The sequence below is a fragment of the Gymnogyps californianus genome, chromosome 4 (genome assembly GCF_018139145.2).
Source record: "Gymnogyps californianus isolate 813 chromosome 4, ASM1813914v2, whole genome shotgun sequence".
In the NCBI taxonomy this organism is placed as follows: domain Eukaryota; kingdom Metazoa; phylum Chordata; class Aves; order Accipitriformes; family Cathartidae; genus Gymnogyps; species Gymnogyps californianus.
Window position 1 is genome coordinate 53,234,748 of NC_059474.1, and position 24,771 is coordinate 53,259,518.

Here is a 24,771-nt window from a genome sequence, read left to right on the forward strand (position 1 = left end):
TGTCGGTCAGATTCGTATTCTGCCTCCCCGATTGCATGACTGCATTTCACTCTTACGTTATGCAGATCAGCCACACATGCTGGCCTGCAAGGCAGTGTGGGGCAAGAAGCTCCAAAATTATGCTTCAGAACTACAGAAAGTTTATTTTTGAGAGAACTGTAAATTAGTGGAGTTTATTCAACAAAGCTGAAATGTGAGATTTTATTTCACTGGGATCCAAATAGAAGTTAGCCAGAACTGTGCCCTTGTGAACAAAACCAAGACTTGAAACCTTTGTCCCTGGAGGAAAACAAATTAGCAAATGAGAATTTCTCTGAAGGCAGAAGATCTGACTTCTGCTTCAGTCCAATAAACAACAACTTCATTGGCCTCTTGCAACAGGATTATGGAGATCAATGTGTTTCCATTCCCTTCTGCTGAAAAAAACCTCCATTGTGAATGCCGTCAAGCTGTTTGGCAACATCTGACAACATGAAAATCTAGATTTAAGCTTCCACCACAAATTTTATCTTTGCCTTTTCCCATTTCAGAGTACGATATCCACATTATGTATATTAGCTCTCACTCGTATATTTGCAAATGTTTGTTCAATTTTGTTCCCTCTTCTTCATTCCTCATGTAATAGCAGCCTTGGCGAGGCTGTTTTATAGAATGGAGTACAGCCCTCTGCAGGCTGCAGCTACTGCGTGCTTGCTGAATATGCAAAGATTATGTCAAAAATTTCATTTCTGTATTTATATATGCCAAAGTCTCAGGTCCACACTGATAGGCATAGGGCTAGCAGCATCGGATGGTGTTTTTCCCCTGGGTAGTCAGTGCAGTGGAATGGTCCGTATTGGAGAACATGACCATCAAAGCACTGTATGAGGCAGGTGATTAATCAGTGTCCTTGAGTGGTTTTAGGTCAGAGCTGGAGTCGCTGCTACTGTGCTGTGGAAGAGTCTTTTTCTGTTCATGTGTTCTTGGCTAAAATACAACTGACATCTTCGTAGGCAGGGAAAGGTGTACAGCAGTCAGAGGGGAAGGATGGCACTCGACTCATAATGTAAATGAGTAGAAAAAGCATCACCACTGTGCCACCGGGTGTAGGCACAGGGTATTCAGAAAATGTGCTGCATCGGCATTATCTAATAATTTTTGGATTTTCTTCCAGGAAATTAATATCATTTTAATCAGTTGAAACTTAAGTTAAGATTTCCCTGGCCTTAAAAGTTGTGTTGTTTTTATAACAGGTAACGCATTTTATGTATGATGAAATATTCAAAAGAGGTCTGCAGGAAAATTAACTGCCAGTTCTGTTTAACCTGCAGCCTACTGTGTACATTTTTTCTTTCATGAGGGTTCTTTGTATGTCTTTTAAAGAGGAATTTTAAAATACAGAAAAGATGTTGTCCAAGAATTCAAGTATGAAAAACTACAGTAGTTAGTTGTTGTTTACTTACAATTATTTTTTTCTGAAGTTTATAATTTTCTAGACCTAGAAATGTGGTTTTAGAATGCTGGAGTTGTACACAAATACATTATTCAGCCTACTCTGCATGAACGGGTTGGCTGTAAGAAGAAATACTATCCACATCCGTGTTGGCATAAAATATGTGCATATGCAACAGTGTAATGGCTTTAAATGCTTTCCTCATATAACTCAACTGGTTTTTGGTGGAGTCATCAAAGATAAATTTTAACTAATATCTATAGGCATGGCTTCAGCAAATAAAAATCTTGTAAACGTGCAGTGATAGAAAAAAGAAATATAACAGCCTTATAGAAATAGTTTTACCATCTATGTGCTGATGGCCCCTATTCTGTCTAAAAACTCTTTTTACAGTAACTCCTTTGGAATTGCTCACAAAACCATGAAGTCAAGTCAAGCATTTCTGTCTGGTACCATACCTCCCAGTTTCACTTAACGACCAGTGTAGCACAGGAGTTCAAAATACCCTGATGAACAAATAACAGGTTCAATTTTACCTGTAATTTTTTTTTCTTCTTATGGCAATAGTCATCAGAAACTCCAAAAATCTTTTTAGCCTCTGCCATACTGACAGGTGGGATGCCATGGGGAAAGAGACTGAAGTGTCAGTTCTCCATGCCCTGGCGGACTGGAAAGCTGGGGTTGCTGCTGAATGATAATACGCTGCCCTCCTACAAATGCTTCCCTGGCGATCCTGGGCTGCGCGGTTGTGTGTGAACAGCATTCAGATTTGCCACCATCCTGAAAAGTTATTATCTCAACACAAAATGCCAATAAAATGATGTGGAAATGTAGAATCAGGGATGCAGATCTTCTGCGAGTAGTGAGTTATATATATTACAAAGAACCATTTCTTTTTCCAAGGAGATTTTACTTTCATTTAGCCCCCATAATTGACTGACTGTAAGCTCCTTTTAACTTTTTCTCATAATGCAGAGCTGGAATTTTTGCTGTTCATTTTGAGGCCCAAAGCGGAAGTCTTCAGCATAGCTATTGGAAAGCTACAAAATACGTGCTTCTTATAGTAAGAGGGAGAGAGAGAAGGATGTAGGTTTTTAATTGACATTTTGTTCTGAAATTCCCTTCTCTTTTCACACAGAGCATCATCTCCCCTTTTCATAGTACAGCTACCCCTTACTTGTAGGTGCAAATCTGTAAAATATCAGCAGTGTTCCAGATATGCTATACTCTAGCAAAATTTTATTCTTAGATCTTTAGGCTAAAACCAGTCTTAATCTGTGTGAAAGATCCACGGGCAGACGGTTTAGACTATGAAACTCAGAAGAAGGCTGTGCAAAAAAGGGAATCATATGGCTCCTGAGCTGCCAGATAACTGATTCTCTCTTAGCAAGATGGGTATTTTTCTCATATATAAAAATTAAGAGTTGGAGACAGTTCAAAAGTAGTGTCACTGCTAACGGGAGGATAAATGATGGATTTGCAAGGAAAGATTAAAGAAAGCTATATCCAGCTCAGCTAAGTAACAGAAAGGTTCATCAATAATGAAAGGTGTCAGCCGCAAAGTGAGAGTATTTAGGAATGCAAAAGGAAAAATAACTAGGAATGACATAAGACAGTCATTTTTTAAAACAAGTAGTAAAAATAAATACGTTGAATAGCAATGAAAACTGTTAGACTGAGGAGTAGTTCCGAAAAGAGAGTGATTGCAAGCATGACAATTGCAACTTAGGTTTGCCCCATGGATTTCAGTTCCCTAGATTTGTAAATAGATAGGGAAAAAATGCTAAAAAGGATGTATTTCATTGCATGGAGCAATCATGTGTTGAAGGTAGATGGCTGGGATGATCCCTTCTGGCTCTTCAATCTCTTTCCTGCCCCGTGCGCTTTAACTGAGGCTCACTGTGATCTTATCTATGAAAAGTAATATCTTTGTGGGAACCTGAACTGTGATATTATCAGGTCTGCTCTAAGGATCTTATATATACCACTTCATCACAGATATTATTGACAGTAAGTGCTTTTACCACTTTTATATATTCTCACTGTGAGTTGTTTTACAGCAAGGCAGCCAAATGAAGAGAATTTTTCCTGACCAGCTGAGCAGCTGATAAGTCTCTTTACAAGCACTTAGGTGAATTCAATGCACTAGGACGTTAAAAGGGTGGGTTAGGACAAAAGCGGGTGTCAAAACAGTCAAAACAACCCTCTGTTCTTGCCATCACCTCAAAGGTTATCTCCCCGCATGTAAAATTACTCGTCTTTTGAACCCCACTTTTCCTTAATTCCTTTGTTTGGAAAGTCCATCTGATCCTTTTCGGGATTTATTTCCCCCTTTCTGATCTTCTGCTTTTGTCTCTTATTTCCCTCCCTTGCTGTCTGCACATCATGACACTTTTTCAGGCTGAGTCATTATCCTTTTAAATGCTCCTAGGAAGGGCTTTTTTCTCAGTCATGCTATCTATTTCTTAGCCTAGTGGTGCCTGTAGGAAGATGAGAATAACCCAAGCTAGGAAGAGCTCTGTGAATTGCAGTGCCTATAAGACAAGCATACAAGTTGTATTATTTGTTAACAGCAAGTTCACTTCTATCCCTTATTCTCTGGCCGTTTAGATAGACCTAAACGTCCATTGGGAGGCAAAAAAAACCCCGTTCTTGACCATTTTTAGAGCCTGAAGATTAAAACCGACCCAGTCCTGCATTTGTCTCTGTGTACGTATTTTGAAAAGAATTTTCTTTATCCCGCCAATCATGCGGAGTCCACAGACAATATGGCTCCCTTTCTGCTCCAAAATCTGCACAAATCCTCCCCATACCATGCCTACAAATGGAAATAGGAAATATTCCCTTTCAAGGCCTGCAGTGTCTAATTCAGATTGATTATGCATGAAAAGGAATGTGTCTCAAATGCAAGCGTTCCTTGTGCACTACATCTTGTGAGCAAGAAGCCAGTGTGGCTTGCTTCAGTAACTTTTGTATGTAAACAGTCTTTAAAAACATGATCTACATCGTCAAAGCATAATCTAAATGATGTACTGACATTGCTTATTTTGATAAGCTTGCTTCTGAATAAATGCTGAATAAATGCTGACATTTTTTATACATCCCATATATTTAAATGAAAAGAAAAATCTGGATTTGTTTCAAATTTGAATGGATAGTAAAATGTTACTTTAAAAGCTTTTCAATATAATGAGTTGTTTTGGATTTGTCGTAGTCAAACAGTTAAAATGGCTTACATGATCTTGCTGTATGAAAGTCTTTGAAGATATGTGAAAATGCTTCATGCTGAGAAAAATAATCCCAAAAAATCTAGTTGGCGTGATCTTGCCCACAATCATGCACAGAGCCCAAAAGATAAATGGGTGTTCACGACGTCTACGGCAACCTGAAGCGTGACTGAAATGTGGACCATCTTGAACGGTGGTCTTCCATCTGGATAGCCATGCCTACCCTCCCACGCTTCTCCCAATGTGAACGCCTACCTTCCCTCTAAATGGTTGTTTTTACAGCTCAAAGAAAAGACTTAGTGGGGGATTTGGGGTGGAATTTAGCATTGATGGAGGGAGCCTGATGTTTCCTTTGTTCCCTGAAGAAGGACAGTACAGGTTTCCTGCACAGCGCGGTTTCACTGACGGCACGTTGTTCTCAGATCACGTTTCTTCCATTTCTGCTGAGGTGCTCAGCCAAAGCACCGCATGGCACCAGTCACAGTGCACTTTTTGTGCTGACAGCTGTTGGGCACCCAAACTTCACTTTCTTTAAAGAACAGACTGTGCTGAAACTGCCACATTTGTAGGTGTACTAACCTCCCTTTGAACTTGACAGTCCATTGTCTGAACTCTTCCTCTATTTACCACAGGTGAAATATGGGAATTATGCCTTTGTATGGGATGCAGCAGTACTGGAGTACGTGGCCATCAATGATGCAGACTGCTCTTTTTACACGGTCGGGAACACTGTTGCGGACAGAGGATATGGGATCGCACTGCAGCACGGCAGCCCCTACCGAGATGTTTTCTCACAAAGGTAAGGGTTTGGAGAAGGAGGAGCAGGCCTAAGGGAAGGTCTCTCTCAGCTCTGGACCCTTCTTATAATTTAATTTTCTGTGAAGGGAAAACATCATGTGCTTGCAATCCACTTCATTTCTTAAATAGGCATTCATTTCCTAAGAGACATAGGATTATTCACTTTTCTAGAAACTGCATTAAAAATACTTCGTGTTGCTCTTATTTGAATTGTTCTTGTTTCTTTTGGAAAACATTAATGAGATAGGCTGAACTTCATTAGCAGGAAAATGAGGAAAGAGTTGATTCATTTGTTATAGTGGAACAGCATAACTCAACCCTTCCTGTTACAGGAGCCTTTTCTTAAAAAGAAAAAAGTAAACTTGGACACTGATGGGAAAACTGAAGGGGATGAACAAGAACATTTGATGTTTCAGTGAAAAGACCCCTATTAGTACCCAAAAGCTTAGATGCTTATCCCAATACTAATTGATCTCTTGGGCTATAAAAATGAGATCTCTAGAGATGCTTCTGGTACTGTGTTTCTACTAGGATCGGAAATACTAAATTAATTGTATGCATTGTGCCTTTGCAGTGTTTGTGCTTCGCTCTAGTATTGAGTCCTAAATCAGGATGTGGGTGAAATGCAAAAAACAACCAAACATTTAAAAAGTGTGATATCTGCGGTCTGGCTTTTAGGGGAAGATGTGGGCTAATCTCACGATCCTTTTTCATTCTGAACCTATTCTCTCAACCTGGTTTCTAATGGTTTGTGTTAGATGCACATAACAAAGTTTTACAGTTGCTGTGATGGAATTTCTTTTGTGTGGTTGCCATAATGAACGTGAACTCTTATGTCATACGAATATGCTTCCTTCAGGCTATTGCCTTTGCCTTCAGTCCATAATATGAGGTAGAGGGAAAAAGTAGTTAATAAGTAACAATATGCAGATTCAGAGGAATCACTGTCTGCTCACACATACTGCATGAACAGAGAAGGCTTGAATTCTTTGAATCTGTTCTATGTTGGGAGTGATTTGGCTGAATTTTGTGCTGACATAGCAGTAACATAATACAAAAGTTCACAGGATCAACGAAAAATTTCATTTCAATGAAAAATATATATATGTTTTATATATTACAATTACATTATAGGCAATTATTTACTGGATACTGTAATATTTTAATATTCCAGCCATGACCAGGCTGGCTCTGCTAAAAATCTCTGGCTCTGTAATGTTCAGGGTCTCCATGCAAAAAAAAGGAGTAAAATTTCTTCCTGTAATCTTTCTAAGAAATGCTTCCAACTGTTAGAGATCTTGGGTGCTAGCCAAGGTGTTAAGTCATCCTCTTCAGACCATTACCCATGTAAGCTTGAGTACAAAAATTTGAAGACATAGGGGAGTTTCATAGGCTGTGTCTTTATTACTAAATACAGTGAACCTGCCATGTGGCATGGCATGGCTCATGCCCACACAGATGAGCATTCTTCATCCCTGCCACCACCGCTCTCCAAGCCAAGGTGGATGTATCCAAACCACCCCTTAGGGACTGCTTCTGACATCATTTATGTACTTGCTGCAGTTCTCGGTACATGGAGGAAATGGTCACGGCTGACTCTGGTAAGCAATTATCTTCTTCGTCGCAGTATTCAGTACCTGGAGAGGCTAGGTTACATCTTCTTCTGATACACTGCCTTTAGTGACTTCTGGATCATTGGTCTGTGCAGGCCTGACATTTCCAAGTACAATTTTATTTCGTAACAAAATTTCGGCATTTCAGTGTATTATTATATCTTGAAGCTGTAGGAAAGCAGAAAGAAGCATAAAAATTTGCACATATATAGCTCTTTTTATCTGAGGATCTTCGAAGCAATATTTAAATATTAGCATCTGTCAGTGGAAAGTAAATGCCATTTCCATTTAATGCTTAGGGAATCCATAGCATAAGGAGACTTAAATGAATTCCCAAGGTCAGGTGTTTTTCGCTGGTGGAATCAGGGATCATAGGCACTCAGATTTCCTCACTTTCTATTTCCTGCTATAGTTATCAGAGTTCAGGTGGATGAAAAAAGGGATTATTTGTGAGATATTGGGCCACAGGAGGGTCTGGATGGATACGCAAAACTTAGCACTGATGAGAAAGTAACTCATTACATTATAAAGAGTAATGGTTGAACAGAGAAATTGGAATTTACTTGGAGTGATGCTACCTACTGGAGAATTTAGAAAGCTTGAGATATATATTCTGAAAATGTGTGTGCTGCCCCTTAAATTTTTATTTCTGTATTACAGAAGCATATTATATTGCACTTCTAATTATGTCCATAAATATAAATTTACAGTTTGAAGCTGTGAAACACCATATAAGAAACAAACACATGAAAGAGAAAGCATGCTTACAAGGTAGCTTACAAGGTTTTGTTCTAAAAACCCTTCAGTACTGTTCCTTATGATTACTTCCTTGTGGTTTTCACAAATCATCCTTACTTTTCCTCCTAATGAAAAGGCTGAACAACCTTCAGCTGCTGCAACCTGCATGCTAAACAGAGAGGGAAATAGATTTCACTGTATAGGATTAGCAAACGTTCACATGGATATTTCACATTCTTTAATGCAGTAGGGAACTGGTTTGAAATATATTGACATTTCTTGATCTTTCCCAAAATAAATATATTTATGTGAAAATACAGGGCTTTTCTTTTATGAAATTTCATATAAACCCATAAGCTGCCCAGTGTTAAATCCCTAGGGTACAGCTGTAAAAGGTCTGGCAAGCTAACAGGAGATTTTGGTCTCAGTGCAAGAAGCATGGGCACGAGTTTAAGGCTTTTCATTACCTTTTCTGAACATTCAGGCAATTCCCAGAGAAACAGGAAAAGAGATAGAGAGGTGTAAACACCCACCCCTTCTCTCCAATGCTATGGGGCATGAGTTGCAGTCAAGATAACACTGTGGTAAAGTTTAGGCATTGGGGATTTCCAAAAACACTCTATGTTTGGGATGTCTGCTATGTTGTTCTCCAGGGGATTAACACATGCAGAATACTGTGGCCTTTGGGGACTGCAATGATATTCACCTGCTCTGTGAAGTATTCCAGTCTCTACGGGAGTTTACCCATCAGTTAGGCCACTTAAGAACGGCATTAAACCTGCGACCAGTTTGAAATGCTGAGGTGCCATCAAAAGACATCCAGGGCCTTGCAAAAATTCAATTCCCTGATGCCATTTCCTCCTGTAACTGATCGTGATGGAGTGCCCCTTTATACCACAGGCAGTTTGTGAGGTGCTAAAAAGAAGCCTGAAACAACCGAGAACATTGTGAGAACCAAAGCTGTGGTGATGATCCTCGTGGCCGGGTGCCTGCATTTGGGATGTGGGACCGCAGCTGATGATGCAGCTGGTTATCTGGTACCCACCGCGCTGAAGAAGCAGACAAGCTGCAGTGCCCTGAGCACGGTGCGGAGCCGGTGCTGACAGCCTCCCTGCTCCCAGCCTCAAACTGCTGCTGCCAGCTAGTGCCCGTGTATTTGCATGAGATGCGGTCCTACCAGTACGGAACGAGCCTTCAGTTACCAAGGAACCAGAAAGTGAAAATGCTTATATTAGGCTACAGCTAAATTAACACAAAAGGTTCAATGTATACTTGATTTTAAATTGATGCAATTAAGCAGGTATCATACGGGAATGTGCTGCCATTGAGGTACACTTTCTTCCATTGGTTCATATTGTGTTTATAATTTTACAAGTGTAAGGTGATGCCTATATCCTTTAGAGAGAAGATTGAGTACTCCCACATATTTGAACTGATGCAATTTAAAATCAGAATTATTCTTGCAAATGCAAGTTTGGGTATAGTGAAATACTAGTGGAGAGTGCAGCAAAATGCACGTCACTTAGAAACTCCATGCACATTTGCTGGGCTTTTAAAAAATTAATTCCAGCCACACCACAGAAGATGAAATGCTGTTCAGGATTATTCTTTCCAGACTCAAGGAAATCTAACATTTTGGAGATGAACAAAATGGTTTTGATGAGAAAAGTTATACTGTTCAAAGTGCAATATCAATATGCCTTCAAAAAAGCGTTTTGTGCAGGTACAGTTTAGTGAAGGAGAAGGGTAACAAACTGAAAGCACTGTGAAGAAACTGGTCTTTGAGACCTTTCTTTTTCGCATGCAGAAAATCTCTTCTAGGCCAGAACAAAGACATGAGCAGCAGTGAGTGGTCTGACTGCAGAATGAGATTGGCTTTTTGCTGTATTGGAATGGCAAAGTGGCCAGCTGGGGTCCCACGCAGCGCCTGTGACCACTCTCTGCCTAATGCTCTCTCTGAAAACAGGTGCTTCAAGTCCATCCTGAAAATAGGTGTGTGGCTGTAGCACAAATAATATAGAAAATAATCTGGGTAACATCTGAATGATGGACCTGCCATAGCATCCTGACGACTTCATTCACGTGCTGCAGATCTTAACCAACACATCTGGCCATGCCATTAGGCAGCCAGTTGATGTGCTCAGGTAGATTGCTGTCCCCTTTTCTTTGCCACTAAGACTTAACCTTCTGAGCACCAGCAGCCTCCAGGCAGCATGTCAGTTTTCTCTCTATATATATTTTTCTTTCAAGGTAATGACAGGGGCTTTAATAATAGGAACTGCCAAATTTCCTAGGAGAGTTTGAAGAGGATGTGTGATTTGGTTCATGAGGAACTGTGTGCTGACACTAAATTTGACACCTGTTAAGAAGTCTTTTCAGCCCTAAACTTTAAAACTTCCATTGCACCCCTGGGAGGTATAAATATAATTGCAAACTCTTTTCAGAGTATTTCACAGGATGTCTGTGCTTCCTACAGTGCAGCAGCAATGGCTCAGGTGCTGCACTGATGGCTGGCTTTTGGTGGGGGTCAGGGAGGGGGTGGCAGCAAAGTGCTCAGATCCCGCTCACGTCCCCGTTTCCTCTGCTGGCTGACTCTCTTCTTCTGCACTACATTCCTGGCCACAAGGCACGTTAGAGGCAGAGGGAGAGGAAACACTGATTTCATACTCATCAGAGGCCAGCAGCCGGCTTTTCACTTAAGTAACTAGAAGCTGTCAACACCCAGTACTGCTGAAAAATCAAGTCATAGTTTTTTGCATTCCTCAAATCCCAAGAGCATTCATGCGCGTTCTGCCCCAAAGACTTCACCTTTAAATAAAAGGAAACAGTGACAATAGAAAAAAAAAGGCAAGGTTGCCCTCAGAGCCCACAGTGTGGGACTCTTGCTTGTTGTTCATCAGCTGTGTTTGCCTGAATGGCACTTACCCCAGCCGAGCACAAGCTTACAGACACTTAAAGTTGTCTGTGTGTCAAAAGAAGCAGCAGCAGTTGCATACCTACTGGTGGTCATCTGTGAGAGGTGGGGTATGTGATGGTGTAATGTATGGAAGGTACAACTACCATATAGCTTCTGCAGAAACCTCAGATTGAATTTGGCATAAATCACAAAAGGTCGCAAAGAATTTGTGTTGCTGCTAGAGAAGCCAGTCACTTCTTTCTGTCCTGGGGAGAAAAAGAAATGGAAACTTACAATGATTTCCTCATGGCAAACCTAAAGACACCTCACTAGCAGCAAGTGTTGCACTTTCAGATGTCCAAAACTTTGGAGGCAAAGAAGAGAGCCCTCGTGTAGCATTTCAGACTCCCCCTTAGCAAATCTTTAACACTATGCTTTAAACAAATGGTATGGATTTCCTCTTGTCCTTTTTTTATCTCATCAGCAAAACTGTGAGTTTTAGAAAGTTCCTGCTCTGAGTCATAAATATATGTTCTTCCTGTCTCCTCACTATTAATTCTCTCTCCTTAGATTTTCATTCTGTGTCTTGGAGATCACTGATGTCCAAAGACTCCAGCGCAAGGAAAATTACTTTGTTCCTAACTACCTTGATTTCTTTTTCTGAGTCCTTGGGACTATGTACCCCTTTCTTTGAGGAGATCTTCCCCTCCTCTTCTTTTTTTTTTTTTTTTTTTTAATGAAAACGCAAGAGAGTGCCCCTTACTCTCTGATTTATCTTTTACCAGCTATGGGGAACATAAGAGGTTTGGATTACATCCTAACCCTGCAGAGGACTGACAATAATGATCTAATTGGATTTTTCATGATTAAATACAGTGATCATCTGCAGAACGGTGGATGCCTTAGAGCTCAGCTTTGCTTTGCCTCGGTTATTTGCTTAGAATTGAAATACTATTCTGAACTGTATATATAACATTCTGAAAAACATAGTAGAGAAACTAGTAAAATCCTCACCCAAAGAACTTTTTTCTTATTATTCTGGAAAATTAGAAAACTCTGTAAATTAGGAGAATTATTGGACTTGAAGCAAACTCCTGAATTTAAATAGAAAACTTTAATTCTTAGAGCCTGCCCTTAGATCATGTCACAAGTTCATATAACTGAAATTACATTAGTGAGAGGAAAAAAAACCAAAATTAATTCCAGATTTCTAAGCAATTTGACATGAGAATCCAGTCTTAATTGATTCAGATATAGTCACTGTTAATAAAAGCTTTAACTTCAGAGTAGCACACAATAACAAGATAGTTTCTCAGATAACCAGGATACTAAATAAAAAAACCTGTAGTAACACACCAATGTAATGTTTCTTGACCATCCTAAATAACACAGTCTATCCTTATTTTTTGCTGTCTACGTTAGACTCGTAGGGGTGAAACTGGGAATTGCACCAGGTCCTAGGTCTCAAAACACGTCCACCTTCCTTTTTCCTGACCCAAGTCCTCCAAGATAAACTGCAATTGGCCTTCATGGCAGGAAACTCACCTTGTGGAACGGCTGCTCAGACAGCCAGCCGTCTGCCCCGGCGGAGCCGCAGGGTGGTCACATTCTGCACAGCTCGCTCCCGGGCCACCGAATCCAGGCTGAAGACCTGTAACCTCAAATGGATCATAAGAAAACATGTAGCTTCATTCTGATTTATAAAAATTGCATCCATTAGTTCATATAAAGCCCTAGCAGAAGGCTTTTGTCCCACCACTATTCTCTCTTCTTTTTTCTGCCAAGCCCATGACCATCTGATCCAAGCTTACAGTGTTCTGTAATCCTGTATGAGCACGTTGCTAATAGCTTTCCCCAAGGACCAGATGATCTGACGTTGTCCCTTTGCATCCTACTCCACTAACTGCCTAATGCAGAGCTGCAGGTTTTGAAGATTCCTGCACTGTCATCAGAAGTGTTTCCTGGCTTTATTATCTGTTCACATCTCACTTGCTAGTGGGGGCTGCTGGCTGTAGGACCACAGAGAAGCTGCGATATGCTCCCATATATCACGCTGCAAGAGCAGGAAAAATGGTTTTATTGATTCCTGATGGTGTGTATCTGGTGCTTGCAGGTCTCACAGTAAATTCATGATTAGAAGTTGAACGAGATGGAGACGCCTACAGACACACAGGCTTTAGCAAATTTTAATCTGCTGTAATATTAACTGATGAGGTGGGTTAAAAGATTATGCAGCAGGTCTGAAGTTTATAACATGCACATAATGGAAAATCAATTAATGAAAACATATAAAGGCAGCGATCAGATTAGTAGGCTTTTTAAATATACCATAATATTAGTTGATGGGGTAAGTTAAAGGATCCTGAAGTAGCAGCACTGAGATGAAGCATGAAAAAGAAAATCGTAAGGGAAAGGCATTAGATCTTCTTGCATTCATACAGCATAGAGCTATGAGAATCAGAGAGCTGCCTGCCACCTTCATCATGGGAAGGCACTTCTGCATCCAAACGATGCTGTGGTGAAGGAGTTGCTGCACATTGGAAAAGAGGTGCCATGAAAAAGACAGCTTCATGTCTTCTCTTTTTCCTAATCACTGCTCGCTTTTAGAAAGGACACTGCATTCAAAGTTTCAGAAACGCAAGCCAGGTAAGCTGTTTATGCATATTAATTCCCCATCATTACCTATGAACCACCCCAAAGAAAACAGTCTAATTGTAATGTGTTAAATTGCCAGTAGATATCACTTTGCAAGCTATTTCTTATTACTTTCTATCCACTTCTATAGCCTGAGGCACCTCAGACTTGGCATGTAAAATGACCAGATATTACCTAGCGACGTGTGTGCAGTGCAGTCAGTGGAAGTGGTGCTGCTCATCCAACTATATGGAAGCAACATTTATTGTAAGCCAATAACTTGCAGCTTACAATAAATGGCTGCAGAATTTGAAACTTATAAATCTGATGACAGTAAAGCTAAAAGAAGTCTCAGCGAGTAGCTTCCCTTCAAGAACTTGCCTTTTTATGAATTCCTAAAGAGATTAGGTTTACAGTTAATGCACACTTTTCTGTAGTACATTTTTTGTTTTCTGGCTAACTTCTTTTACGTTTGTGTGTGTCAGTCTTGAGAGGAACAGGTTTAACTACTCACTCCAACTCAGTTGGGCAGCAGCATTGCCTTTAAAGTGGGGTGGAAAACGAGTGCAAAGCTTTCCCTGGAAATACGAAGGATCCAGCCATGCAGCTGTCTTGACAACAGAACCATAATAACCACAAAAATAAGGGGTTAGCTCATCTACCTCATACCAGCACTACCTGCCAAAGGTTCCTGACTCTTGACCTAAGTTGCTCAAAACACAGGTCAACCTATTTCAGTTAAAATAAGCAAGAGTAGCAAAACAGGAGAGAATAATAGATCTTTCCTAACCCATTTTGTTGGCTTAAAAGGTAATTAACCTTTAGCTGGACCATAAAGCTAGTCTTCAGCTGGTCCTGTTTTCCAGATAAAAATGAAAGGCTTTTGCCTGAAAATAAAGCTTGTTTTCAAAGCTGAAATGTGCTCTGGTAAATAGTGAACTTGATGGTATGACAACTGGAGGGATTTATCCATACCTGAGCTAAGAATTTTGCTTCCGTCCGTGGAACTGCTGCAACAGGGGCTACCTCAGCCTGCAGAGATTTCCCCTGCCGTAAACCACCTATCTGCTATTTGTCACCCATCCTTGAATCTTTGGTAGACAAAGAAAGGTGCTAGCCTTGCTTGATGACTTCAGTCAAGTTCGGAGGTAGGGAAAGGAAAAAAGAGTGTGTGGAAAGTCTCCAGAACGTAGAGCTAAGGAAGAGTGGCAGCAGGATTTGTGGCAGAGGTGTCTTCCCTTGCTGAAATAGGATGTGAGGAAGAATAAAGCTGGTTGCAGGGACAGAGGGAGTGAGAGGAGAGGCACCAAGGAGAGGGAGGAGCTGGGTGCTTGTGAATGATTATGGGGGGTGAATAAATGGAGCCTGCATTATTGCTCAGCTCCATGCAGGGAGGAGATTAGCAAAGTGAGAAATCTAAGGAAACTACCCAGAGAAGCTTTCTGCTGTGTCTCAGAGCAAGCCCGTGGGGTAGGCTGCTCCCCAGAGCAATCACGTAGAAACTGGGAGGAACAGTCGGACTGTGTCCCCAGCAGGGTCACCAGTATGTCAGAGCATGGCGGTTAGAAAGAATTGGATTAGTTGGAAGGTGAAGATGGGGTGGGGAAGCCTTTACTCTCTGAATGTATGGGACTTCAGTAGCCTTGAGGAAAAAATGCTCTGGGGATGAGGTATCACAAGGTCTTAAGGACCTCTGTCCAAATACCAAAGAAGACTTGGTGGTGGCAAGGAAACCAAGGCAGTAAGATGCAGAGAGGCTTGTGTCAAGTTTTTTGTCTAGCATGGTGTAAACAGTAAGTGGCTTTGGAAAACTTCTGTGCTGTGTGCTTCAGTTACCACATAGCCCGGCTGGGCTGCACCATGTACCAGAGCCCCCAGAGGTCTAAGTCATAGGAAGTGGGCACACAGGCACCTGGAGCACACATCCAGCTATCCTGCTGCTGCAAGTGTTACAGACCTTCTGCCCAACCCAGGCAGAGAAATAGCACTGCTGCAGCTTGTCCTGGCACGAGCACGACAAGGAGCATGAGGTTGCAGCACATTGAAACCCAGGCACAGGCAGCAGGCGTGCTTAACTAGGCTGTGCCAATCTGATCCAAATTTCCTTTGAAATGTTTCACAGACTTAGTCCCTAGCATTGGCCTGGTTCAGAACAGGCTCCCAAACAAGCACAATTTGGCTCTGTAGTTTTTTGTGGGGTCAAAAGAGACAGAAGCATTTGCTAACATGAACCAGTTAGATATGTTGGGGACCCTTGTTTGCACAATGTGTTTTATATGCTGCTTTAGTGCCAGTTGGATTAGGTTAGCCCAAAATAAAGCAGGGCCCTGATCCCAGCCATCATAGCTTTGATGACTTTTCTAAAAACCAAGTGCCTTTCCAGACCCAGGTTTTTTACTTAAACATGACTTCATTCTGCTTTATGACTAAGTGCAAGCAGAAAAAAAGGATGATATGGCCGAGGAAAAACTGTGCTTGCCACTTTATTCATAAAACACTTTTGCAAAGTGTATTTAGTAATTTGCCATTGTAACCACCTGCACGTAGAGCTTTCAGTGTAGAGCTCTGACACTGTATTTAGTTCATACTTTGACTGCTCAGCTAAAACTTCCATTTGTATGCATTTATTCTGCTTCACACATTATGTTATCAGTCACTTTCAATATTTCAAAGTCACAGCAGTCTTTTTCTGACATACTTTTGTCAGAATGAACTGCCTTGATTGCTGTTATTACAGACTGCAGTTCCTGACTAAGGGAAAAGTCTTATATAGAACCAGAATATTGAAATTGCTCAATAAAACAATAGATAGAACAGAATAAAATTAGAGTAAATGAACAGAAATAGATGGTTTAAATGACCAGCCCAAAAAATAAAAAAAAGGAGGAGAAGAGGACAAGGCAGGATTTATAATCCCATACAATAGAATTAATCAGGAAAAACCTAAGTTTTTAACTTCATATGCAAGGTATTGAAAATGGCTCTCTTCTGCTGCCTGGTAGTGAGTCAGTAAAGTATGTCATACTTGGACTTTGTCTTAATCAAATACTTTATCATATTCCTCTAATGATCACTCTCAATAGAAGGATTTTAATAATCAGTCCATTATAGTCACAGCACAGTATAACAAGGGGTTTTGGCCTAGCCCAAGAGGGTGCTTACACTCCTTATTAAGTCCTAGTGGTAGTAATTTATCATGGCACATGAGCACATCTCTCTCTCGCATGTGCTTAATAGCATACAGGGGCTTTGCTAGTTCACTCTAAAAGCCTTTACAATTTAGACCTGAACCCAGGGGGAAGCACACTTGTTTGGAAAGGTAATGATCCTTTTATGCTTATTGTAATTAATTTTTTTTTCCTTATATTTGCTACTGTTGTCTTCAGCTGAAAGAATAGTATAACAATAGGTGAATTTCCAAAGCAGCGAAGAAAAGCTGCCACTTAATTACCTGGCTTTGTAGATAACTACATACTACAGCTGCTCCCACCAAAGCAGAAAGGTTTCAACTAGTAACAAGCACGAAAAGGCAAAATAACTTCATTGGCTGCGGTTTCATAGGTGGGATGCCTAAACATGACCAAAGAGATCATCGGTATCTCCAAAGACATCAGATTCCTACAGAAAGCCCGTAAGACAGATAAGCTGTTGTTTGGGGTTTATTTTTTTAATTAAAAATTCACATCTTTTAATTAAAAAAACCAAACAGATTCCATTACAGTAATATTTGGAGAGAAAAGTAGCAGAGTAGTAAGCACGGATTTGCAGCCTTGAGAACAAGGATTAGAAGTTCCTGGTCCAGGACTGATTTGGCTTTGCTTGGGGTATTCCTAGAGCAACATGTGAGAGGAAGCGTGCAGAACTGAGCCTTGAGTTAGTTGAGAAGCATGCACTCTATTTTTAATACTATTTGGTTGTATTAATTTCCTTGGGTTTGGGGGGACTTTAGTTAATTAGCAGTGGATCTTCAGATCATGGAATTACACCAGATTTATCCTGGTTTAGCTGACAGGAGAATTTAATCCTATAAATGTGTCTCTGGCATAATTTAGATGTAAGGCTCAAGATTAACATCCCCATGAAACAGGGAATTTATGTTCATTTCTTTTTTTGCCTGTGAAGTACTCTGCAAAGCTACAGAAACATGTCAGCTCTGACCGTCACGCTTTGTGCAGCGATCAGGGCTTTCAGAAAGCCATCGGGGTTCACCCGCAGCATCAAATTCCCCTGCATTCTTCCACCATTTTATATAAATCTCGAGAAAATTGTAAAATCCATAGAAGAAAAGCAATTGAAAATGAAGCATGGTTAAAACCCAGAGGAAGTGAAGGTTTGCTGATCTTCATGTCCCTCTTAAATTAGAAACATCTACAATGCTCATTTTTAATTTTTTTAAGTGTAGCAATCTTACTCCAAGTTAAATACATAAGGCCTCTTGAAAATAAGGGGTTTTAGAAAGAACCACTGACAGGTGTTTAACCCAAGAACAAATATATCCATGGTTGTATATATAAGTAAGTCGCCGTGCTGGCAGCAGCATTTGTATTTTATTCTCACCCCCAAAATGAAATGTTTGTGTCCGTAGCTGGGCTGGCAGCAGAGAGCAGAGGAATAAAGCGTAGCAATACCCTCTCCTCCTGCTTTACAAGCGAAGGGGCTGTCACTCCAACTTGCAGCGGGAAACTAAGCTTGCGGGAATGATTGACGCATTCAAGGTAACTCCACAAATCACTCGGCCAGCTAGCAAAGCCATTGCTTCTCTCACCATCCCTTTTCTGCCCATTTTCCCAGCTTTTCCTTCTCTATTCCTAGCACAGGCCGCATGGCTTAAATGTTTACATGCTCTGAGGCCTTTTTTCATAGAAAAATTCCAGGGTCGTTTTGGAGTTGAGGTTTTTTTATGGGCTGAGGTTCGGAGAAGCAGCCTCTCTGCTTCCACCGAGAGCTGCAATAGCTGAGATTGCTAAGGGAGGCTGCAGGCTGCAGAGCCAGCACAGCCACGGGCTGTGCGCGGCACAGCATCCTTCCTTTCCCTCCTGCTGGCTTTATTTCAAATTACCTGGTGCCTTGGCACCACCAACTGTTTCCTTTTTTCTGCCCAAAGTGCTTTCCTACCGCTGCTTCAGTTAACACGGACCCTTTTAGCTGCTTCGGTGTTGTGTAGAAACCTGTTGTCCCTTCCGCTGCCAGATAGGGATGGTGGCCTGCAGTGGTGCCCCGCGGGGTGAAGCCCCGGGTGGGTGCAAGGGAGCAGCCCCCGGTGTAGCTGGGAAAGGTCTGGGTCCGGGAGGTGCAGAGGGGGCTGTAAGTGCTTGCCCACTTGGGGTGGTGGTCTCAAAACCATCTCAAAAACAAAGCTGATGTTTGGGATCAGTACTGTTGTTCATTGTGAAGGAGAGAGGATTTTTTATTTCCTTTTTTTCCCAGTTTCTAGGAACTGTGAGTGATTTATCTGTTCATTGGGCTGAACTGTTGTCGTCTTTTTGCTTGTGTTTGAAATAAAGCCTGGGTAAGCGACTCTCACCAGGAGACCTCTGTCCCGGACTGGCAGGACTGGGAGCAGACCATGCTGTGCTCCTTTCAGCATATTGCAATTCAAGATGATTCCCACAGTGCTGCATTTCAGGTTCAATTCTGAAGATTTGCTTGCTCACAGAGAAGGTTTCTCATCCCCCACAGGCACTTGCATACACACTAGTATCTTTTTCCAAATGGAGGAAAAAGTAGAGATGCCAGCCCTTCATCTTGGCTAGGCAATGGTAAGCTCCTTGCTGAAATTTTTAAATGTTACAGCCCTTTAGATCACTAATATACATCTAGCCAATCCTTTACAGCTGGAATTATCACAGGGCTGAATCTTAGTAGTAATGGTGCAGGTTATCTCTGTGTAAATAGTGCAGTATCTTTATTTAGCAGAAGAAATGCTGCAGGTCTGCACTGATATATTAATCTGGATAAACAGGATAGTTTATTCCTATCTGGAGGCGCCTTCCTAAAGTTCAGTTTGTGATGCTTGGAGGTAAAACTGATGATTTACTGTTTGTGGATATGGAAATATACCTGGTATGCTGCCTACAAACCAAAGTCTTTTTCTCTGTGGGCCTGATGCTGGACTTCATGAGCCTCTTGCTATACTGCCAGCACTAATATAAACATTGCATCTGGGCAAGAAAGTTCCTTATTTCTGTCTGCTGTTCTTTTTGGCAGTCTGCATCGCTTTCATTTGGGGCGTTAGTGGTTATTGCCTTGAGTCATAGTGCTTTGACAACAGGGTTGCAGGAAGCTTTCTTGGCAACGTTTGCTTTTCTAGAGAATTGTTTCCTGGCTGGAGGTTTATTACTCACTCTGAACTTGAGCCACTGCAAGGCTTTCTTTCAAAGAAATTTCAGCTAAGTTGTTGGACTTGGTTTTAATGAAATGGGGTAATTTGTGGTTGAAGGAGGAAATAGTATGATATTCAGGGATTATTTTTTAACTCAAAATAGGGAACAAATTACGAAATTATGAGGTGACTGCTCAAGGCCTCGTCAATCAGAACTGCTGCTCTTAGCACACTATTTCTCCTGCTTTACCCTGTCTGCTCCACGATAACACTGTAGTTAGCTGAATTAGCTAGTATTAGCTAGATACTTAAATGCCATTAGAAACCTTTAAACTGAAATCTTTGTTAAAGTTGAAAGTAGAAACCCATTATTGGACAGAAAGAAATAGAAAAGAATGCTTATATTAATTCCAGAATCAGTCAACGTAAACTGAGGAAGGTCTGAATTACGGTTCTACATCAAAGAAACCTGAAGGTAAGGGATACAATTAATTTAGTCAGCCAACTCCAAATCAGCCCTATAATGATGCCATGCAGATAACCTATGCTTATAATTAAGGCTTTTCCTTAGTTATTAGAACTTCAGTAGATAAAAACAAGTGTGCTTATTTCTTTTCATTTCAATTTTGTAAGAACATGTTAGATTTTTGTCTTCAGTTGATTACTTTGTGGCAGGGATGGGAAGACGAGTAAGTTGAAAGCTTAGGAAGCTGAAAATGCTTGGGAGGAGGGTGCCTAATCCTGATTTGTGCTCTGAAAATCTTCCGCCGGCTTTTCCTACATCAGTGTGAGATCCTTTGTGGACCAGGATGCTGGACTAGGTGTTGTAATGGCCTTTCCGGCCCTACTGTCTGCAAATCTGTTCACTTCATTTTAAACTGCTCTTCCCCTGCCATCAGCCTGCTGCATTTCTCCTCCAAGCTTATAGTTTGCTCCTTTGCAGCATCTCTCCATCTTATTCAGGGCACTTAGGTCACCCTCAGCAGCATATGTGAATGCTCCAGCCTGGGACGTGGATAAGTCTGGGACACCCAGGGAATCCTCCAGATTGCTCACGGTCCATACCATGAACCCACAACTAACTTCCCTTGATCTGTTCTACTTCATTACACTGCTTATTGAATTTTGCTGGCAGTATTGTCTTTCATACTCTTGGGACCAGCACCGGTTGTCATGGCAATTACTGTCAGATGGTTGAAACTTGAACGCTTGGAAGAGAGTAGGAAAGATGATAGCCAGAAGAAGAAGCAGCAGTTCAAAGAAGCATAAAATATCAGTTACTAATACTGCTTAGTGACCAAAATGTTTGGGGCTGTGGCGGCTGGTAGATCATTTGACTTGAATCAATATCCTGTGTGTCTTTCACATGACTTCCTAGATGAATATTATTGGGTTTTAATAATCAAGATGACATTTGAAACAATTGATAAAAGAAATGGGTCATTCTCTATGAAGTCATTCTTCGAGTTGGTATAGTAGTCATACATCTGCCCATCCTGCATGCGATTTGTCCGTTTTCTAGTAGGAAATAATTTACAAAGGAGCCCCAAGGCATGTTTGAAAAAATATGGACTCTCATTAGTGTCCCTTAGCCTCTCCATGATGCTTAGCCCCAGCTACCCTGATGCTCTGGGGAAGAGAGACTATAGAAGTGGAGACTGATGGTGCATCTGGCATCATCTGACTGTGTTACGTTGCGGATGGGGCCCACAGGCTGTTATTTCCATCTCAGTGCTTTTAAACATTGGGCCTACCTATTGACACTTCTAACATGGGTGGGTTGGTTTGGTTATTTTTTTTATGAAGCAGAGGCAGAACTAAGTCTGAAAACTTCTTTGCATAAGCTTGAAGAAGATCCATGCGTGATAACAGCATGCTATTACCACTAACTGAATTATGGATTGTTTTTACCAGATGATAAACACAAAATAGAAGGCTTCGTACCCTCAACTACTAAACCTCTCCACCCACTAAATTTCCCCCATGGGAATTTTGTCTGTGTTGACTGAGGAAGTTGAAACCCTTGTAAATAGACATAAATTGATAGACAAAATGCAAGATAAAGAAAATCATGTCAACACGCCAGCTGTTCATAAGAGTAATCTATCAATGCTCCTTTCAGTAAAACAATGACAGAGAAAATTAGTAGAGTGAGGCCTTGAAGCAATATTACAATATATACTTATTCAAATATGCTCTCCTGTCCTGGTTTCAGCTGGGATAGAGTTAATTTTCTTCTTAGTAGCTGGTACAGTGCTGTGTTTTGGATTTAGTGTGAGAATGATGTTGATAACATGCTGAGGTTTTAGTTGTTGCTAAGTAGCGCTTATCTTAAGCCAAGGACTTTTCAGTTTCCCATGCTCTGCCAGCAAGCAGGTGTGCAAGAAGCTGGGAGGGAGCATACTGGGGCAGCTGACCTGAACTAGCCAAAGGAATATTCCATACCATGGAACATCATGCCCAGTATATAAACAGGGGAGAGCTGGCCAGGAGGGGCGGATCGCGGCTCAGGCATCGGTCAGCGGGTGGTGAGCAATTGCATTGTGCATCACTGTTTTTTTCTTGGATTTTATTTCTTTTTCTTTTTCCTTTTTTTTTGTTATATTCCTTTTCTTTACAATTATTATTATTATTATTGTTAATATTATATTTTATTTTACTTTAGTTATTAAACTGTTCTTATTTCAACCCATGACTTTTACTTTTTTTCTGGTTCTCCCCATCCCATTTGGAGGGGGGAGGAGTGAGCGAGCGGCTGCGTGGTGCTTAGTTGCTGACTGGGGTTAAACCACGACATCTCCTGGGATCTTCTTTTCTTAAAATAAAACAACACTTTCCATGCAAAACAAGTCTGGGAAGGAAAAGTGCATATAAATTTGTTCAGTCCATAGCTCCATAGACAGGATCAAATTAATTTCTGTCAGAATTTGGAGAAAATGCTTCACAGCCCTTTAAGTCAGATACACCTAATAGGACAAAATCATGTCTCTGGCATATCTTGGTATGGATTTGTTATTTTGCTGAGCAGCTTGACACAAACAGATGTTTTGAAATATCCCAGGCTGCTTGATGGTTGGTTTATGTTTAGGCAAAGAGGAGAAGAAGGATCTTTAGCTTATTGATTGGCAAAAGTCTGGGCAAGCATTGTCTGCTTCTCTATTGAGAGTCTGGCTTTCATAATGGAGAGAAAAGAGGAGTCTTTACACACAGGTTGTCACATACATGTTTCACCTTTGCTGCAGGGACACTCTGTTACACGCCTGCTGAAGTCACACCACCACTTCTCCAGCGCCTTTCTTAACCACAGGCTTTGGAAAACAGCAAAGGTTTTTGCCACATGTTGGGTAGCGTTTTAAAACCTCTCAACAGGGGATGTATCAATATTGGTCTTGTACTGGAGACTGCATTTCTCAATGCTTCACCTTTTTGTAATGAACCCCTCTAAAGGAAAAAATGGGCTAATAATACTCATTTCACCAGCATCTCAGGGGAATGGAAGCAGGTTTCTTGTCACACTTGAGCTGACAGTTTTCTGATTGATGACATTTATGGGAAGTTGAAAGAGGCTTAAAGCCTCATGATGCTAGTTTATTTCAAGAACATGACATGTTTGATATGATAATAAAGTGGGAATTTTTCTTCTGTGGCCTTTATTGGCTTGGGGTTGTTTAGGAAGAAATTATGGATAAAGCGATGGCTGAAGTCAACTGTACGTGTTTCTGAGGCAGTCGGATGCAAGGTGACAGGAGCCATTATAAAACCCTTGGCAGTTTTTTGCTACAGAGAACTTGACAGCAAAGCCAAAAGGAAACTAATACTGTAATGATTCATTTCACGTGGGAGGTCAAAATTTTAACAGTGTTCGAAGGCATTTTGCCGTAACATCCTTTAATTTCGTAGTTGTGCTGACATTGTATATCAAGAATTATTATCAGTAAAAGGCACTAGAGATAGTGGTTTGAGATTACAGATATTTAGAGGGCTGGTGAAGTGAGAGTTAATCTTATATTCCTTTGTGGTCAGGTAATGAGTGAGAGGAAAAAAAGTGCTTCCCAGTATCACATTAGCACAGAGTAAAGAATGTAAAATCCTCACAGAAAGGAGGGGTGGTCCCTGAACCATCCATCCATCAAACACTTGGATTCGACCTTCAGCTCACTAGTATATGTGTTTTACCTACTAATAATAAAGCCAAAGTAATAGTGTTATAAGCCCTCAGTACTAAAAGTGGGTTGCTGTAAATAAATCTCTGCTGGACCAGGAAGCCTTAAGTGTGTTTTTAATAAGGAAACCTTAACTTTTGAGTAGAGTCTTCAGGGTCTCACCGGAGTGAAGTTATCATTATTAATATCCCCTGCGGAGCTCTGAAATAACTTTGCATTTACTTAGCTATTTATATGCTCACTTATAATAATATTTTAAGTAAGCTTGGTTGGCATTAATAAAGTTAATGGTTCATTACTATTATATAGACGTTTTTATTTAGAAAGACCACTTACTCTAGGCCATTGAAAGCTAAACTGTTTTCAAAAGACAGCTATTGCCAGCTGTGCACCGCTCAGGTGTCTCCAGAGGTTACTTTCCCTTAGGTGCTCTGAATTGCCTCTGATGTGGTCTTTGGGCAGAGATCCCTCTCACGTTTTGGCTATACAAGGAGCTAGGTTTGGGGTTTGCAGCTGGGCAAGCTGGGTGCCCCACACCGGGTTTCCCAGGCAGGCTCACGGAGGGGGAGCACCAAGGGGCACTGGCAGAAGGAGGGCAGAGCAGAGAAGGGGAGGAGCGGTGAGATGAGAGGTCTGGTGTCCTTTATCCACCCCATGTCTCCCTTACCATTGGGGGAACACAAATGGGGCATGTCAAAACCCATTACTGTTGCGCTGGGGTGCTTGTTTTAGATCTGCAGTCCAAGATCTTCATTTGTCTGATAGAAGACCCAAGTGAGCAAGCTACAGGCAATTTGCTTTATTGCTGTTATATGACTGTAAGTATCAAAGGGATCTGCTGGGTCACTGAATCCATTGTCCTGCTATGAGAGGCAAGCACACCATATGAGCCCTTTCATAACTTCATCAAGTGCCATCTCAATACCAGTCTGGGTGATTTTTGTTCAC

At 41.1% G+C, this 24,771-nt stretch overlaps 1 protein-coding gene across 2 annotated transcripts in view; it reads left to right on the forward strand.

Annotated features, from left to right (window-relative positions):
* GRID2 (glutamate ionotropic receptor delta type subunit 2) overlaps nt 1–24,771 on the forward strand; it is a 743,870-nt gene that overhangs the window by 667,272 nt on the left and 51,827 nt on the right. For both annotated transcript variants that reach the window (XM_050895938.1, XM_050895939.1), the window contains one exon: nt 5,292–5,458. In XM_050895938.1, coding sequence (XP_050751895.1) covers nt 5,292–5,458 — 167 coding nt within the window. The remainder of the gene's footprint in view (nt 1–5,291; nt 5,459–24,771) is intronic.